This window comes from Apteryx rowi, unplaced genomic scaffold (genome assembly GCF_003343035.1).
Source record: "Apteryx rowi isolate R43461 unplaced genomic scaffold, aptRow1 scaffold_149, whole genome shotgun sequence".
NCBI classification, from domain to species: domain Eukaryota; kingdom Metazoa; phylum Chordata; class Aves; order Apterygiformes; family Apterygidae; genus Apteryx; species Apteryx rowi.
Genome location: NW_020447741.1, coordinates 1,116,036 through 1,135,795, shown reverse-complemented (window position 1 = coordinate 1,135,795; position 19,760 = coordinate 1,116,036). Strand labels below are relative to the sequence as shown.

At 44.0% G+C, this 19,760-nt stretch overlaps 1 protein-coding gene across 1 annotated transcript in view; it reads right to left on the bottom strand.

Moving 5' to 3' along the window:
* Window positions 1-9,994: 9,994 nt before the first annotated feature.
* The window catches only part of GATA6 (GATA binding protein 6), an 18,153-nt gene continuing 8,387 nt past the window's right edge, over window positions 9,995-19,760 (bottom strand). The window contains exons 4-6 of the mRNA XM_026058631.1: window positions 18,358-18,445; window positions 18,160-18,266; window positions 9,995-10,215 (exon numbers count right to left, since the gene is read on the bottom strand). Coding sequence (XP_025914416.1) covers window positions 10,048-10,215; window positions 18,160-18,266; window positions 18,358-18,445 — 363 coding nt within the window. The 3' untranslated portion in view covers window positions 9,995-10,047. The remainder of the gene's footprint in view (window positions 10,216-18,159; window positions 18,267-18,357; window positions 18,446-19,760) is intronic.

The window sequence follows — 19,760 nt, the reverse complement described above, 5'->3', positions numbered from 1 at the left end:
TCTGGTGCATGCAAAGGGCAAAATCGGGGCCTTTATTTTCTGCTGGTATAACAGAGCTCTCGGGGGTCACTGGGATTTGCTCCCCTTGTTTTTCACCTGGGGACTGCTGGGCAGAGCTGGGCTGTGGACAAAGAGATTTTAATAAGGGGATTGCCAGCCCTGAAACTTTCAGGAGTTAACACCCAAATCACAAGATTGTCTTCAAAATATTTTCTGAAAATAAGAAATAGATGCCAGGCACGTTACCTTTGCTACCTCGTTTGTAAGCTCTTAACTTATGCCTAGATTGCATTTTTAATATTCTCCTTTACTGTGAGGGCCATACTGCTTTAGGTTACTTTTTTAAGGAGAAGTGACTGGAGCACAGCTAACTGTGGCAGGCCCACCACAGAGCCCATCAGTTAGATGAGGCTTGGGGAATATATGGGGAATACAGCAGCTCAGCCAGACCCACAGGTCTAATCACAGAAACCTTGTGGGGTTTTTGGKTTTTTTTTKGGGGGGGGATGGACATTTCTTCTATTCTTTAAATGGTCACAGTAAATGATGACAGTAAACAGACAGACAGACAGACAGATGCCCTTTTAAAACAGGTGGATGAAATCCAGAGGGGTGACCCAGAGCCATTCCTACGGAGGTACCATAGAAGAACACTGATGAAGTCTAAGAGGATCCAAAGAGTCTTATAGAGACCAAGAGCTTATTTTTATTTCTAATCCCAAAGACATCAGTTTCCCCCATAGTATTTCCTCCAGCACTCAGACTGTGATGCTGACACAGACAGCACTGCAAAACCTCAAAGTTACCATTTCCAGGAGTGTTGGAGGCTTCCTTCCCCCCCCCCCCCCCCCCCCCATTCAGCTGCTGATTAGGCTGAAACTAGCCTGGCTAAAGAGATCAGGTGGTCAAGACAGCTCAGTCACTGCTGTCTGTCCCCAATACTCTTACCTGGTCTTTTTCAAGAGTGAATTTCCTTCTCTGCTCAGAGTAAATTTACCTAAAAGATTCATTTAATCAAGACACTTTTTTCTTTGCGCATCTCAAAACTCTTATAGACATTATGGGCCAGACCTTGCTCTTCTGGACCCCCATCTCTTGGGGGCTGCTGTCTTCAGGGCCATGTGCAGCCACAGTTCCCATCAGTGCCTACAAGTATTCTCTGATACAAGCAGGGCAAGTGCAGACCATGCTGAAAGTACTGCAACAAGTTTGGCAAATTTTAAGTTTCCCTTAGATGTGATAAAATGTTTGCCATCAGAAAATGGATGGTGCAAAATAGAAGCAAAAATTCTAGAACACTTTCTAGGACCAAAATGTTGTGCACAATGTTCGTATTTCTACCAAAGGAGACTGGTTGTGAAGAAAATGAAATACAAATAAAAATCAGATAGCTTTGACTCATAGATCTAGAACAACAGATAGAACCTCTTTAAGAAGTTTTGCAGAAAAGACTTGGTTTTCTGATCATACAGCTTCTGGTTAGTCCTGCTTTTCTCCTTGTGCTGCAGCTGTCCTTGATTTTAGGCCTTTTCCTTAAATAGGCATGCAGCCGTTGCCTTCTGTTGTGACCGCTCAGTAATATCTTTTATTAGCAGAGCTCCACCCAGACCTATAGTACCTTGCTTCCCTGCCACCCATGCTGAGTAGGTAGTGCACACTCTTTTCTTTCTTTAGTTCTCCATTAAGCAGGCCATTTTTGCTCAAGATAGATTTGCTGGGCCCAACACCCAAGTGCAAATTCTCTCCACAACATCCCAGATCAACATTGCTGTCGTGACACCACCACTCATGGCTGAAGATGCCATCTGGCATCCCAGCTGCAAGGGGTTAACATGCCTCCCCCCTCCACACACACAGGTGGTAGCTAGGGCTTTTGATGGCTGAGATTGCCTGATAGCTCTGGCACCTGACAAGCCTCTGAAACACAGGCTGCCCCACTCAAACTGTCTGGAAAAGCTAGCTGAAGCCTGTCTGAATTCCTCTGCATTTTACAAGGCTCCTCCCAATGGCTGGGGTTTGATCTAGGTGGCTGCTTTAGGTGATCTCCTTAATTACAAAGGTGTCAAACACATACTCCTCGCCTTTGTAGCTAACACAGCTTTTACATTGCACCAGACGACTTTCTACTTCCCTTGCACTTGCCCACTTTAGCCTGCCGTAATGTAGGGCTGGGGCTCATCTCTTCAAAAGGGCTTTATAAAGCAGGGTTCAACTCTGCCACTGAACTGAGAGTTTCCCTCTTAGCTGCAAGGGGAGTGAGAGCAGGCCTGGTGTTCACCGTCATGGAAGATCTCCAGGTAAATCTGTGCGGGCAAAGAGGCAGAGTTAAAATTTTTCAGAGCCTGTGCATGGTGGAAACCTCAGCCTTCCCATTTCACTTGCACAGCTTTCCCTACTGACAAAGAAAACTAAATCACAAGTGGAGCATCCTGACTATCATTTAGTTGCCTGGAATAGGAAAAGCACGGTGTACATAAAGACCACAGTGCCTTGTCTTGGTACATAACAGGTGTGAAATATGAGTTCCTTTAAGCTTTACTTTTTTTGTTGTTTTTCTATGTGGTTCATTTCAGAAGTACTAATCCTTCACTTTAGATAAGGAAAGGTTTCTCAGTGTGACAAATTTGACCCTATCGCATGATCTTGAAGCAAGCAGCACACTGAGCTACTTACACAAGGAAAAATTACTCACATCAGTAAAGACAGAGGGATCAAGAGCAATTTACACCACAGTAGGGATGGGGTATACAGCTGTGAGAGTCTATACACATCTTCCCTGATTAATTCAGCCTCAGAGAAATGGTAAGATACTGGTGTCTTGTTTACAAAGCCTGAGTCTGCTGGGATCCGTACTTGAAGTTTTTCTACTTTTGCTGAAAACTGATCATGAAGGCTTAGAAAGACAAGCTGTTTTTCCTGAATTTCCTGCTTATACAAAGCTTTCATTTAGTCCCAGGAATTTTTTCACTACTCTGAGGAAAGCATGGGACGGGGTAATAAAGTGGGAGCTCTAGCTTTAAAGAAACCAGTGACCTACTTCTATCAAGTGCACAGTTAATCCTAACAATACTTTGGGAGAAGCTACATTTTTAAATTTTCCAAGAGTCACTGAATTTCACGGAGAGTATAATTTCTCCATGTTTATTCGGACTATAGCCATGGTGCTTTTTAAGACCTTGAAGGAATCACCTGGTTGTTGCAATGAAGAATATACCTTTCATTGAGCATACTTCCAAGTAACTTTTTTTCTCATTAATGTTATTTTCCAGCCTCCAGGCTCTCATCTTGACCTGAAAACAAGCATGCAGTTTAGCAAGTCAAAGTTTGTGGAAACTACAGGGCATCATCTTGTCTTAAGGAAGGGAGTATTGCTATCTTCAGGAGCTCATTCCAGGCTGGATGAGATGGTCTTAGTAGTTTCAAATAAAATAAAATTAACTTTGTAAAGTACTTAATTTATTTGCCAAAGAAAAGAGGCTATAGCGCCTTTCTTGTCCAAACCGTGGAAGCCCCCCGCGGTGCCCGGTGCCCTCAGCCTGCCCCAGTAGGCACAGAGCTGGGGCAGGGAGCAGCTGCCCAGGGTTTACAGGCTCTGCTCCTCCTGTCTGCCAGGGAGCCCCACATGTGGCTTGCAGTCCCTGCGCTTATTCTTCATAAACCTTGTTTCAAGTAAAATGAAGCTAATACAGACAACTGTGAACTTTGCCGGCAAAGTTGGGGCACAGCAGGTCTCGCCTCCACCAGGTCTCCCTTCCTCTCCAGTCCCCTTGCAAAATGGTCACAAAATGGTGACATTTAAAAAAACCACCCTCTCCTATTGTCAAGGCAACTCAAAGCCTTAGGGGCAGGAGGCAGGAGAGTCACATCTGCCAAGTGTATGCAAAACCCCCTCAGAGTGTGAACGCTCATCAGGATCGGCCCCACTGTTTTGGGGTCCTTTGTACTGCTGAGGGGTCAGAGAACTGAGCAGATATACAAGGAACATCCCCTCCCATTGACTCTCATGCCACAAGATTGGGTCCTGCGCAAGCAAGGCACAAAAAGTGTCAAATTTTGTTTTCTGTTGTTCATCCCCATAAGTAAAACAAGTAGGACTGAGTTCTTGGCTGGAGTGTGCTAAAGAAACCTACTATTGCTCTCAATTTTTAAAATCCTTGTATTTGCAAGATGCTCTATGCACCTCTCTTCGTTCTTCAGCCTGTGGTCTTTGTAGCATCAAAATGTCACAGAGTGAAGACCTGCAGGCCATGGTCTTTAGAAAAATGTTTCCTTCCCATTTCTCCAAGAACAGCAAACTGCTCAGTAGGCCCTGCTTGTGTGTCCTAGCAGAAGAGGTCAGAGATTTCCAAGTTTTGTTTGCTCACCTTTAAAACATGGCCTTCTCTTCCATGAAACTCAGGACATACTTAACAGGAAACAATAAAGATACAGGACAGTTTTGGAGAGGAAGTAGGGCATTTTAGGTCGGCAGAAAAAAATTTCTTATGCTGAAACTGGGTCAAGACACCACAGTGTTTACCACGACTCTTAGGAAGAGTGCCATGGGGTTTTTAATAATGACAAAAATTCAAGATCTCAGCATTGGGTCTCATCCCAAAAAGTAATGCAGTTTCAGGCCAAATGGAAACAAATCTGGCCTATAAATCACGATGCAGCGGATGTAACCCACTTAGTCCTGAGCCCGGTCACTTTTGTTCAGCTAAAGCAGATCTTCCAGCCTTCCAGCCATTCAGATCCAAAGAAGACCAAGCATTCGTTTTCTTCCCTTAACATTGCTCCCAGCGCTAATTATGGTCACTGTTTCAACTGAGGCTAATTTCTCATTTGAATTTTTCTGGCTTCACCTTCCAGCCACTAGACCTTGTTATATCTTTCTCTGCAAGTTCAAAAGCCTTTTAGTACCTAGCATTTTCTCCCCATGAAGGGACTCACTAAACCAGTCACCTTTTAGTCTTCTCTTGGATACTTTAAACAGACTGTGATCTTTAAATTTCTCCAGGACAGATATTTCCCCCCGTCCTTAAATCATTTCTGTGGTTCTTTTCCCTACCCTCTCCAATTTTTCAATGTCCTTTTCAACTGTGTATGCCAGGTCTGGATGCAGCATCCCAAAGTAAAATTACCTCCTTACTCCTACTCACTATTTTCCTGTTTATTTGTCCAAGGAGTACATTAGCACTTTTGGTTACCACAGTGCTCTGATAGCTCTTATTTGATTGCATGTCCACTTGGGGTGCCTAAATCCTACTCCCCTCTCCCACATATTATCCCAGCTTTCATCAGATATCTTTGAGGAAAGAGAGTAAGAAATGATTTCAAAACACATTATAAACATATAGCAAAGACCTCATGCTTTTTGCAACATATGCAGCAGAGGCCACTTGACACTGCCCCTCAAGCCCTCAATTTCCTTCTCTCCAGGCCCACTACAATAACCCTTGTCCTATATATTAATACTGAGTTCAGTGTGTTTGACATAAGCCTGGAATTTCCRATGTATACAGATTTAGGAATTGATGGATCTGTCAGGAATGAAGTTCAGAACAGCTGGATGAGAAAGATTTGGAGTTCTGAGCACACAGCAAGGCTTGAAATCTGCTTTGGGTTTTTGCATCCTGCATTCAACTAAGGCTCTTCATAATAGGGACAGGATGTATCTCCTAAATCCCTTCTTTTCTTGGAAAGAAACAGAAGTGACATTATTTTGACGCAGGAATGGACAGTAAATTACCCAAGTTCTGTATAGCAAATGTCACAGGACTGGCACAAGGTCTGGTTTTGAAGTAAGAACACCAGAACAAATCAACTACTTTGGCTCCTCATTTCACACCCAGGTGCTGGACCTCTGATCATCCACATGTAACAAAACCCATGTATGGGTCTGGAAACATCCAGGCACCTCTCTCTTCGGGCAACATGTCCAAGTCCCTACCAAGTCTGGTTGTCTCTGCTTTGCACAGTTCACCAGCCCAGTCCCAGCAGTTGTTGCACCCTCAGATGCCTTCATCATATTCATGCACACCAGCATATGTCCTCAATGCCATGCTGAAAAATACTGCTTTGGATTACAATACTTCTTTCAAGCACTTTGAGTAGAAAAAAACATAATTATGGCTGAGGGTCACAGGAGCACTACTAAGGCACAAACCCTGGGACCCAGGGAAGATTCGATCCCAGGGTAAGGCACATAGCCAGGACCAGTCTGCTTTTGAGGGGCTATCTGAGCAGCATGGCTGTGAGCCTTTTAGCATTACTTGCCCTGGGAGCCCGAAGCAGATGCCTTGAGCCATTGGCCATTTAATTTTGGTTATTTCCAGAGAAAAGGTGCTAAGGTGACATTTAACCTTGTGTTTTTTTCTCTAAATGTCATCCCTGAAGCTCCATTCTGGTACTAGAGAGCCACTCTGGGGTCTTCCAGGCTTATCCAGCCTCACGAGTAATCTAGACCAGCAGTCAAACTCTTTCTTTGTTCTTCCTCAGCCCATCCCAGGGGCTGTCACTGAAGAGAAACAGGGCTAAGTAAGGAAAGCATCTGGCTGGGCAGTCTGTCAGTATCAGTGCTACTGATGATGTATGAGCCAGAGCAAAGTCCAGCTCACACACCCAGAGCCACGCCAGCTCAGCAGGACTAAAAGGCAAAAATTAAAAAAAAGAGAAACCTTTATTTTGTCAAGCAGTAGCAGCTCTAGCAATCAGAACGCTTGGAGAGCAGTGCTGGTGAGGAGGGAGATGCTGTCTTTATAAACATTTTTCTATGTAAAATCATTTTATAACACAGAACCTGGCTTTGAGCTTCTTGGTGTCTATACAGTAAAGCAATCCGGTATTGTGTCCCCCCTACCTCTTGCAGAGGGATAAAAATTTGATTTAGCCCTGCTTCTGGTCCAAGGAGACAAAGTGTTTCATCCTTGATATTTTGGCTGATAAGAATTAATGGGAAACACCTTCTCTCTGAAAGGTTTTTTTTTTTTCCTGATATCACCTAAAAGAGCATTTTCAGCCTCAGATCCAAGAAGACTCTTTTTACATAGGGCATCCTTTTGTGTCCTCCAAGACTCACTATCTGCAAGAACCACCAGAAGTTAGGCCCTAGGTTAAGGTGGTGCTGAGAGCTAGGAGGGAGCCTTCTTCAGTTGTGCCACAGAGTGTCAAAGCCCTGTGGCCTTCCACAGGCTGCTGGCCACAGTGTCAGCACCCGACCGCCTTTCTCTGTTGGGCCAGCAGCCCAAAACTGGGACACGCTGGTCTAAAATTCCAGTTCTAGGATAACCTCAAACAATGCAGCTCCAAAACACGCAGCCCTCTCCTCCTGCCCGGCAGCAAGTTGTGTGCAACACCTTTCAGAAGTGGCACAGCAAACTTCACCCCTCTCCATAAAAAATAAAAAGAGAGAGAGAGAGAATTCAGGCCCCAGCGAAGGCGGAACACTTGTCACCACCGGTTAGCAACAGCTTTTTTATCCATTTAAGTGTCAACAAAGGTTTACCACAGGCAGGGGCATTTCAGCCAACAAATGCTTCAAAGAGAGAGAGATTGACCCTCTTCTCTGCATCGTTTCACGTACTTCTTGGGGCTTGGCCGGGGCTTTACATTTGTAAATCACCAGAGCCAAGCCCATGTGGCCCCCAAGGCTAGCAGGGCTCAGATACATGGCCCAAACAAGCCCAGGGAGCAAGGACGTGAGGTGGCCCAGTACCAAGTCTGGACGAGCAGACACCACTCGCACGAGGCTTGGCTGGACCCCGTGTCCATCCCTCGGTCCTCCCAATGCCCCCATGGTGCAAGGAGGTGGCCACGAATCTCACGGTTTTACAAGCTGGAAAATATATGGGCAGATTCTCAGCTGGTGCAAATCAGCATAGCTTCACTGCAGGCAAAGGAGCTATCCCAATTCACGCCAAATGAAAGTCTGGGTCGTAGAGGTGAAGAGATGCGGCTGTGGCCGCTCCATGGGTCGGCGGCAGTGCCAGGCGCAGAGGTCGGGTGTCCCAGCTTCCCGGTCCAACAGTGCCACTGATGTGATTGGAAATCACACACAGCATTAAGTCTTTCTCCGGTCAGCAAGGCAAGGTGGAGGCCTGGTCCTCAGAGCCAGCAAGAGTTTTTCCACTCCCCCAGGTAGCTAAATATTTACATCTTCCCTTTTTTAGCAGCAGTACCTTCAGTTTTTGCTGCCCTTTACGTTTTGCCAGTATGCACACCATGGCTCTGCCACACCGTTTGGCCTCAGGCAGCCAAATCTGCAGCAGGTGGCAGGAGGGTTTTTTACACACAGAAGACTTTCACCTACGGTGTAAAGACCAAGTAAAATTACAGCAGTCCACAAAAGGTGTAGGTTTCCCAGGCTTTCATCAGAAAAACCTCTCGTGTGCTAATGAGAGGCTTGTGCTGGTAGGTACGGGGCCCAATTTTTACACACTGCTAGAAGGCATCATGAGGGGGGCTACAGAAATGTCATATACAATGCAGACTTGTCTAGATAGACTGGGCATTTCCACTTGAGAACTTCATTGCAGCCATCAGGCATGCTGCCTGGATCAGGTGCATTTCCTACCTAACCACTGCATTTGAGACAAAGGAGAAGGCACAGTGTACAGAAAAAAAAAAAAAAAAAAAGATACCCTTTTATTTGTAAAGCTCTGGTGAAACAACAACTTTCCAAATGACATCCCATTTAAAAAAAACAATGGAAACCAACCTAACTATGCATCAGTCACACTATACAGATTGCATCCTAAATTTTAAAGATGCCTAAATATCTTATGGAGTATTTACATACATATCAGTTAGGTAGTAAAGTTTCACTGCAATTTGTTTCTTTCCAGCACATACTTATTCAATGGCAAAAAAGCCTGGGGATGCATTTGCTTTTTTGTACAAAACTTAGGAGCACGTGGCTAGGGCAATTTTCCTGAGAGAAGGCTTGTTCTTTGAAACTCTTGCTTTAACRACTGGAAACACAGAAAGTGGATGGTTTTTGTTGCGCTAAAAAGCCTAAGGATGCCTAGTTAAGTTTTTGTCTTAAATTATTCACGTACCATTAAGTTAAAATGTTTACATTCATTCATTCGTATAAAAACTGTTGTTAAATCTTATGCAAATGATTTAACACTGATTGCTGCAACGCAAATTGCACTTCTTTAAAAAAATTATTGTATATATGGAAGAAAAATATCTGATTGCTACCCTGTTTACAAATTTTGACTGACTCTATACAGTTCAGCCACAAAATATGAACTTTCATAAACCTCAGTCACAGTGTACTTGAAAAGTTATAATGCAGTCTTGCAAAGTGAGTAAATATTTTAAACAACAACAACAACAAAAAATCTCCTTAACCAGCTCGACCTTGTGAGACTTGTACCAAACATTGCGATTTCCTCCAAAGGCGTATTTGGGCTCTGACGCAGAAGAGCAGAGCACTGCAGGCCCGCTGGAGACGGAGGGTGCCRGGCGGGAGAACCAGCAGGGCAAAGGCACCAAGCGTTCAGTTCGAGGCGTCTGCACTGGCTCAAGCAGTGCACGCTGCGGACGCGCTTTCAAACACATCTCACTGTCTCTAATAATTAAAGCCTCTGCTGCCCCCTCCCCAACTCTGACCGCTTCAGCCAGATTCTTGGAGGAGAAGGTGGTGAGAGAGTGAAAACAAATATACAATCAGAAAGGCAGCTCTGCTGGGTGAGTTGAGGACGTATTTCTGGAATCTATCAATAGGTCTAGGTTTCTCTCTTCTTTTTTTCTTTTTATCCCTTTTTCTTTTTTTCTTTTTTTTCTTTTTTCTGAGTGTGTATGGCTGTATTAGCTTTCCCCCGGCGGGCATTTGCTTTCCCTATATTTTTTTCTTGCATAGATGAGGAACCAGATGCTTCGGCAGAGCCTCTTTTGGGGGTGGGAAAACACCTCTGCCACCGAGGCACAGAAACGATGTGAAGGGAATGGTCTTTGCCAGCACGCTCGCCGCTGCCCGGGCCGCTCCGCCAGAGCCGCCACACGCGGGCGTCTGCAGGCTGCTGCACCGCGCTGGTGGCCAGCTTCATCCGTGCCAAATCACGCCAGAGCCAGGGCGCACCAGGAATCCTGTCTCACCGACGCCGTGACTTCGGCTGTGGAGGTCAGGCTGACTCCGGTGTACAGCCCGTCTTGACCCGAATACTTAAGGTTGCTGCTTTCAGGACTGGTCCTCTCTCCCGGGCCAGGCATCACTGAAGAGCTCGCCTGGAGAGGGGGAAAAAGAAAAGAGACATTCAGCCAAGCCCACCGGCTTTGCGCCCCTCTGGGCGACAGTCTCCGCGGGGCGGATGGAGCYGCGAGACTCGCGCCGGCGTCTCTCACTCTCATGACTCAAAATTTGATAAGTGAAAAAATCTCGTGGGGGCAGCCAGCTCCTTCTCCCCGTTGTGTAACGGTGACCTCGCTGTGTCGGCCTCAACTAACTACAGCGATAGCAGTGTTCAGAAAACATTACATGACTTTCTTAATAGCAACGGAAAAGAAAAATCTGCAGAAAAATCTGGAAGTGAGACCGGCCGGACTGCGATGTCGGAGCTCATGTGCATGTGTCCCACTGCCCCCTAATGGAGGCAAGCAGATGCCAGCCCCGGAAATGTGACCTGGCACTGGCAGCACCTATAATTTTGGTTCCTCGGCTGCAGAAGCTGGGTGCATCCCTATTTCCTGGCAGTGGGTGCTTAGCACCTCCTGGAAATCAGACTTAGTTGGGTCCCGTGAAACTCAAAACCTCTAAAATCATTCTTCGCCTTGCAAAATGCCAGTCACAGCCACCTCACCTCTGTAAGGCCACTAAAAGAGTTTCCCCCTCTTATCTCAAGTGGAGAAACACTATGCCTTTGAGCCAAGAGCATTTCTGTCCCTCTCACTGCCACCTACACGCACAAGATGCAGCGCAGGGGAGCCTTGTAGACACAAAGATGAAATTCTGAAATGTACTGTAATCAGTCCATTTATTTTAACAGAGAAAAGGAGAGTTGCAAAGACAAAGAAACAATCATTTTTTCCATGAGGCTGAGCAGATCCACTAAAGAGGAAAAATTTGCAGTGCCAGACAGAGAAGGGGCAACATTTTCACCTGATAAAGGAAATGTTTAAGAGCTGACTTCATGCAAAATTAACTCTTGGATATGTCAACTTTAAAACCTTAATTTACTTGTTAATGGATAGTCTTCAGACAAGATTCCTTAAAAAGAAAAAAAAAAAGACTATCCTTAAATCGTGACTGCAGAAGTTTCCTGCCTGTTGTTTAAGTGAAAAGTATACATATTTAATCATTTTACAAGAGTAGAGCTCTTGGCTCTCCTGGAGCCATGCCAAGCTAGCTGCTCGTACATAGGAAAAGCAGGGCTTTGCTATTCAAAGGCAATTCCAAATAGTGCTTTACAGAGTTCTTGTTGCCATGTTTAACCCAGGTAAAACTTCACCTTTTGAAAACGCAGATGCTCATTGCCAGGGATCGTTTTTGTCTGAAATAACCTGGAGTTCAGCATTTCCTTTATCTTTTTTTAAAGTGTATGATCTCTACTATTCTTGCACCTAGTCGTGCACCAGGACCCTGCTTCACCAGTCGCTACACAAAACTGCAGATGGAAGAAACAACAGCTTCCCCAGAAGACAGCCAAAGCAGTTCCATTCCCAAGAAGGATGTTTTATGTCTTATCTCTCTATCAGATACCCAACTATCATTCAGTAATGAAAAACCTTTATTTCCTCTTTTTCTGTGACTATGCCCAGAATATTCAATGAGGCAGATTTCATGCTAAACTTGGGGTCCGTTTTTGGTCTTTCATCAGTCTAGATTTTCAAAGAGGCTTTTTTATTTCTAATGCATAAAATAAACTCCTGTTAACACAAAAGATATAATTTTTAACAGATTGAGTCTCCCCACAGTGGAAAAAGGGTTTAAATTACAGTGGAGCAGTGTTTGCTCAACCTGAGCTAAAAATACTAGAAACTGCTTTGAAAGGTTCCCGTTTGCCCATATTTGCCACTGTTGTTCCGGGAGGCAAATATCTTATCGCTACCTATTTTCTTCCTGGCTTGGAAAATGTAATTCGCCCTTTTCCTGAGTCAGTCCTGCAAAGGTGGGGCGCAGCGACCTGCCATTTCCACGTCGGGCTATCAGCCACCCCTCCCACCGGCACCCCAGAAGGGAGGCCGTGGAGGCACGTCCTGTTTGCAGTCTGCCAGTCCGCGGCCGGAGCCGGGCGCCACCGAGCAGCACGGGCAGGACCTGGGCAGGACCGCCAGGCCTGGAAACCCCACCCCGGTAATGTCATGACAAAGCCAGTCAGTTTGGGCAGCTCCCAAAGTGAGATATGGAAAACAAACTTGAGCTGGCATAAAGAACACGGCTGAATCAGTAAATTGCTCGGCTCTGCTCACGCGCCTGCCAACCTCCGCTGCGAGGTCTCCAGCTTTCATACAGGAAAGAGAGCAGAAGCTACGGTTGCTTAGGAGAGGACATTTGTCAGCTGGAATAAGTAAGCTGAACAAGGCTCCTGAAGTCAATGAGCTATTCTAATTCACAACAGCTGGCTCCATCAATAAAAAGGCAATGGATTTATTTTTATTGCCAAAATCTGATAATAAGATAGATAATTAACTGGACCTCAACTTCCTGAGGAAGAAATGAATGAAGTCTGTTAGGAAGGACTTGTCCCCCCAACAAATAAAGGAAGTTTGGATATATATCTGCAAAGACGGTTTAAGGATTAGACCTTCTTCCTACACAAAGCAAAAGGAGCAGGTCACGGAGCTCAGGCCCAGCCAGGGAGGTTGTTTGGCCCAAAGGTGCCATTTCTGCAGTGGACCTGCCCATCACGCTCCCAGAAACATCTCAGCTAAAGCCACAGAGGGATTTGGACACCTATCTCCTACCTAATCCTGATATCAGCACCCCTGAATCAAATTTGCACCCACTAAAGACTGCCGTGAGGTCAGAAACAGGCTGTTCAGCCTGTGCCGGCCAGTGCTGGGGGAAAAGCACCAACATTTCTGGGTGAAAGACTCCTGCTTTCTTCCACCCACTCCTTCCTCCGCTGTCCGCCTGACAGGGAGCCTGGTGAGTGAGGAGAGACACCAGCCCTCTGCCTCACTCCCCACCTTGGCAAGTGAGATGCAAAAGCTCCAGGCAGGAAGTTGTGCTAACAGTTGTAGGGGGTGACTGAGAGCCTTGACCTAGACCCTTACTCTATCAGATGGACCTTTGCTCTATCTGCTTTGAAGGTTCAAAATACTCCATGAATTTTGGACATTACACTAGCTCTGCAGCAAGCTAAGTCTCAGCTGATGAACTGCTCTCTCCCTTTTCTATTTGCATAGTTTAGTTTTGCTACACTTAAATGGTAACCACAGTCGAAACACTTGCGAAAAACGTTTTCACATATAACATATTTTGGCAAACTTCAGTGAGGTCCTTAATTTTCCAGCCTCTGTCTCCCTTCAGTAACTGCCATCCCCACTAAAAGCACTGTCTCTGAATACTGTCACTCCCTGATTTCTTAAGAACAAGTCTCAATACTGCAAAACCAAAGCTTTTTTTCTGATTTAGTGACCATCTTCCTACATAAAGTTGTAATTTCTCACTAGTCCAATTGATCCTTTTGTTTATCCAACAGATGTGTAAGTTTACATATCTTCTAATCTCTCCTTTGTATTACAGCAACATAAATCTGTGGATAATACTTCATTAATTTCCTAAGGGAGGCAACTTCCAGCGTGGCTTGGGAAAGCTGATGTCGAGGGCTGTGTGAGTAATTGACTTTATTGCTTTGGCAATAAAACAAAGCAAAACAAAATGTATGTGTCCATATGCATATATGTTTTGGGTGAAACCAAAAGTACTCTTTTTCCTTGTTTTTCCTTGCTGGAACAAAAAAAATGTAATTACTTTGTTCCGTTTGATGCAAAATGAACTGCTTCCTTTTGGATACATGTATAAGAAGCAAAGAAAATGAATGACTAAATTTATAAAACTAGGAGGGAGAAGAAAGCAGCATCCTATTTTGTCCAAGATTTGAGACTAACACGGAAGTGGTAGGAGACCGAGATTCATTTCTGTTCTATGCCAGAGAGGATTTTAAACTGGCATATCGCATCTGCAGGCATAATGCCTTGACTACCAGACTATTTGGTATTTTAGGTTGCCATGTTCCTCATGCCTCCTGTTGATCTTAATCCACCTGGTTTAAATAAATATTTATTCATACCAGGACTGAGGCACCATGTTCCCATTTTCCAGGTGAAAGTCCTAACAACTGCATTTGGTGAGTCTTTCTCACGGAAGCTCTGTCCCAACAGCTACTAAATTATTCTATACCAACTGAAATCTTATCATCAGACAGTCTGAAGGACCCTCGGCCATTCAGCTTTCCAGTATCCAGGCGGTTAGGAGGGTTTTTTTTTCTTTAAGAGGTCAAGTGTATGAGTTTATCCACATCCTGGCAGATACTGTATTGAGGTTGATTACCCTATGTCCTGCATGAATATCCTACCAATCTGCTGCCTAAATGGGAGCAAATGGCAACACCTCTAACAATCTCATGAACCTAATTCAGAAAAAACAAAACAAATGCTCATGAATTCACATATTCAGTGAATTCAACCCAGATTGTCAATAAATTTGGGGACAGATAGAACTGTATTTTTCTCCCAGCTCACCACCTGCCAAGATCCTTTCAGTCAGCTCTCCCACTTCCCTTACTATGCCACTGAAGATCCAGTCCTGAACCACTTCCAAAGGTAAACGTTCAAGGGAAGTAAATACTAGTTTTACCTGCAAGACAACTGTCCTAAGTTATTATAGATTATGGTCCTTCTGAGAAAGCTCAAAACTGGAGGCAACAGGCGCAGCACAGTCCTCAGAAGGAAGAGTTCCTCTGGTGCTGCTGTGCCCGTACTGACATCAGCTCTGGCTCATGGAGCCTCCATGTCCTGCCATAAAAAGCAGATTTTACAGCAGTTTTCATACTGCCTTTTAGCCTAATATGGGAATAGAGCACTTGCAGCAGTCACAGCAATTGGAGCCCCTGCATGGAAATGCATGGGTGTGCACCAAAGACTGCGTCCTTCATTTAGCAAATTATTCTGCATCGCTTTTTTCTGTACAGTTTCAGCAGCATCAAAGGCAGAGCAGGTATAGATACAGATGCAGGCTGTCTGAAACCTTCAAATTTTCTTTTTATGGGGATGTTAAGCAACTTCATATATCACAGAGCTGGACCTTTTCCATATTAGTAACGCAGGACACCCAGTACTTATACTGCTTAGGAAAACAGAAATAGGCCTAAATCCTGGATCCAGATGTGAATTTGGCAAATAGCCCCTTTACAATGGGACAACGAAATATCTCCGATCCAAACACTTCTACATTTTGGGATCTTTGAAATCAACTTTGTGCCTGTAGCAATTCATTAATCATATCTTTTAAATGTTTAAACTTCAGCTTGAACATAAAATCAACATTTAAGGTTCTTGCTAATTTGTCTCAAAATTGGCATCATATAAAATTCCCTTTATAAAATGGACAGTCTCAAAGACATTTCACTGAGTAATTGCTGCCCTTCTCTCTTTCCGCCCTTCCCCCTTGAAGAGAGATAAAAAAGGTAGGGCAAAAAGTGAATATTACTGACACAAATGAATTCTGCTGAATTTCATTTCCATTAGATTTCTACATAACTAGGGACTCTTTTGGCAGCCTCCCATAAAAGGCATAATAAATTACTTTTGTACCAGTAAAGGAATTCATTTTCTCTGATTCATTTAGCAACAACATTGCTGTGAATTTCAGACAACAGTTTCTAAAACATCATCATATTTTTTCTGCCTAATGTCAACTTGGCATTTTTCCCCTCCTTTCAGATTAAGGACAGGAGAAATAAGAACAAAACCCAGCAAAAACAAGCTGCCTGGCCAGCTGTGTGACACGCAGGGGAAGAGCCAGGGACGCTCTTGGAGCAGGTGCCCACGTTTCGGGAACGTCACCGGCGCCGCTGGCGGGAATCGACACCCTCCTCGTTAAAGTGACTGAAGACTAGAGAGCAGGAACTCGTCCATCCCCCTCGACATGGCCTGGAGAAGTTTGTTCTCCTAGCGCAAAGCCATTGCCTGTTCTAAGAATAAATACAGACCTTCGGGCTATCGAAGTGTCAACTCGGAAATCGAAGCAAAGAGAAGTCTAGCGTAGTGTCTGCGTTTCAGCACGTGACCAGATTAAAGGCTCCATCGCTCTGAAACGCTGAAATCCCTTTCAGGGGGAAGGCGTCACCCCGACAACTTCAATGGAGCGCTCGCCCCCCCACCTCGCCCCCCAGCACCGAGGCCCAAAGCGATGATTTCACTTCCTTTGCTGCTAGCCACCCTCTTCCCAAAGGGTGTTGGCAGCGACAGCATCGCGTCTTAACCGCTGCTGCTTCCCACTTTCAGCCCCCAGTCTCCCCATCCTCACACCACTGAGTGGGCACTGGAGAGCAGCCTCGGGGTTTCTCTGGGTTGCTCTTAACTGCTAAGTTGTGCTTAGTTGCAACTGTAAAAATTATATTATAAATTGTATTACTGCAAATTAAAGGTTATTAATATCAGTTTTGATACACTCTGCTAAGGAGAAGGGGGACAGCAATGGAGGCAGACTTGAGCCAGGCAGGAAAGCGACGGGAATGTCGGGAAAACGGCATCTCCTCTAAACATCCTCTCCTTCCTTGAGCAACATCCAGCTGTGCTACCTACAGCCCTGCCCCGGGGCTTGGTTTGGATTTTGCTTATAACTCTGCCCATTGCATAAATCTCACTACACTCCTCAGATCAGTAGGCCTGTTTAAGGCCATGAAAGGAAARTTTAAGGTGAATTTGGCTGCATTTTTTTTCTTTGCAAATACTAGGCGAGAGGCTAAAACAGTGAATAGTTGTTTGCTGGGGGGGAGCCTGAAACCCAGTAATAGTTCACTTTTTGGTTAATGTTTCTCTTTTTTTGATGTGATCTGTTTATTTTATTGGACTGACAGGACTTTTTCATGTCAAAGACAAGCCCTGTTAATAATATCCTTGCCTGGCAGCATCAGAACCAAAAACCCAGTGCATCTGAAAGTGGGTGGCCCTGTCAGTCCATGAACAATCACATTTGCTAAAAATGGTTTTTCTCCCCTCGTACAATGAAACTTTGTAGGTCAGGAATTAACCAAGTGAAGGGAATTTGGATGTGGGAACGCTGAGACATATTGAAAAATAGTTATTATAAACAATGTCTTCTTTTTATTAATAAAGGAGTAAAGAAAGCCACATTAGGAAACCTTTTCAAAGAAATTATGTGGCAGATTAAAGGATACAGAAGGCCAAAGGAGTGAGTATGGATACGGATATGTATAGTCAAGAGGTTAGAAATAAATCTATATTAAGCTATGCAACCTTAACAGTAGTATTTGTTATCACACACGCTAACTGAGTGAAGAAAGGAAGTTTGCGATGGCTTGAGTATGTGGTGTAAAATAAGGGTCAAAAGTAAAGCAGGAGATGCCCGGTGCTCCCCTGGAGCTTGATCTGGTCAGATGCTGAGCATCTGTAATCAACGGGCTTCCCTCACTTAGTTTGCCCTGAGTCTGGATCAGGGTTTAAGTGCAAAACAAAAGCCACTTTGCTTCCCTCAGGACAGCGGGATAAAGTTTTTCTGGTTTTCGCTAGTCATTCAGGATGATGCATGCAAACGCGTATTATATATATTAAACAGCTTTTGGAAAACGTGAGAGTAGCAGTGCCTTGAATTACAAATTCTCATCAGATCCTAGCTGAAAAAACAGGGTATGCGCACAATTGTTGCTTTAAATGATCAATTGGGCATGATATATTGTCTTTGCCCTGAAAGAAAACTTCTGAAAGAGAAGAATCTAAACTTTTCAAAACAAAATGTCTTGGGTTAAGCCACAGTTAACTTAATCATAAAAATTATATAGATCTTAATTAAGGGGTTTGTAAAGTACTTCAGCTTGTCGTTCTGTTTACAATTATATGTCATATCCTCCGAAAATCTTGTTCCAGTATCAGCTAACAAAACCGAAGTTTGTTTAGATTATTGTTCTGCTAGATAAGATAAAAGCTGTGATAACACTGCACAGTGATCAGCTTGCTTACAAACAGAGATACCGTGTTACTACTTACCCCTGAGGCTGCAGTCTGTGTGCTGGGAGAAGCGTTTTTGCTACAGTCGTCTGAGTTAGCAGAAGACGTGGATGTTGGAGTCATAGGAACTGCAGTAGTACTGTTACCTGAAAGATCAGGAACTGGCATTAAAAACAAATATTTTCCAGTCAGGAAAAAGACTCTTGCAGCTCAACGGCCTTATCTTTTTATATTTACCAGAGCATGCCTTTGACTTATTTATGTTCTTAGGTTTTCGCTTCCTGGTCTGAATTCCTTCTTTTTTCATAGCAAGGGGTCGGGGGACCTGAAAAAATTAAATTTCCACAGCAATCATAAAGTTGCATACCTACTCTAATCAACAAAAATCAAAACTATACTGTAAGCTCAAATAGTGATGCTGAAAATGTCCGTTAAGTCATGTATAGCAAGTCATTTTCCCTTTGTCGTGGCAGTGATTCCAAAAAAACTTCAGATTTTATTTGGGCAAAGCAATGAGTTGCTTCAAGGGATGTTTAGTCTGAATAAAGAAAGCAGCAAAGCTTTTTCCTTGATGCAGGCTGAATAGTTTTTCAAACACCTCTGTCAGACTACACATTAACAACACTTTTATGGAAAAAAAGGCATCGTTTGGCCATAGGTCATAGGAAATTAAGTTGGATTGCACATATCTGGTTCCTGATTCTGCTAAGTTAGGAATTATCTTCAGTGGCTGATTCTGGAAAGCAAGAATGCATAYGAGGAAAAAAAAAAGCTCTTCTCCTCTTTCTGTGGGCCAGCTGTGCAAACCAGACCAATGCCCATAAGCGCTTTGGGACAGAAGCTTTAGGATGTGATCTGCTTAATATTTGGTTTTATAAGTAGTTCTGCCCATGATACAGCTTTATAGAGTCCAACTTGTATTATAGAGAAATGCGCTCAAAAATCTGCTTTGTGTTCTGTGTCGTTACAACTATAACCATTATACAGAAAGCACTGGTTTGAAATATATTTTAACTTAATGATAACATAAGTTTGGGGAAATAAAAGTCAGGTATATGCTTACTACTGTTATAATGTTTAAACCTGTGGTATAATTTACTTTTTCCTCAAGGACTAGGCCAAGTACCAATCATTTCTAATGCCCTAGCTCTTCAAACACTTGTGCTCGACTGTAACTCAATCCACAGGGGCATAACAAACTCCAAGTCTCACCCAAAGCATATTCCATCATATTCAAGATAGCGCTATTTTCTTCCTGTATTATTACCTACCAAAGGCTGGAATTACATTTAAAGTTTTGCCGGCATAGCTATGTCTGTCTGGACTATGAAAAACTGTCCTTTTAGAGGTTTAGGGTTTTTTTCCTGCTAAAGAGCTGGTTTAAATCACAGCGGCAAAAAGAGCTCTGCCACATTTCCAGGGGCAGTTTCCTGATGCCGATTGATCGGGACAGCTGTAACAGCAAACCCACTGTCAAAACCGTAACTTGCTAAAAAGGCCTAAGCATTTTCTAATGACGGGCATTTTCAGACATTTTATTGATTTTTGACCCATTTATCATTTCCCAGCGCCTCGGTCCCAAACCGCAAGCCGGCACCGTCCGAGTCAACAGAAACTTTGCCCGGGACTTCGGGACGCCG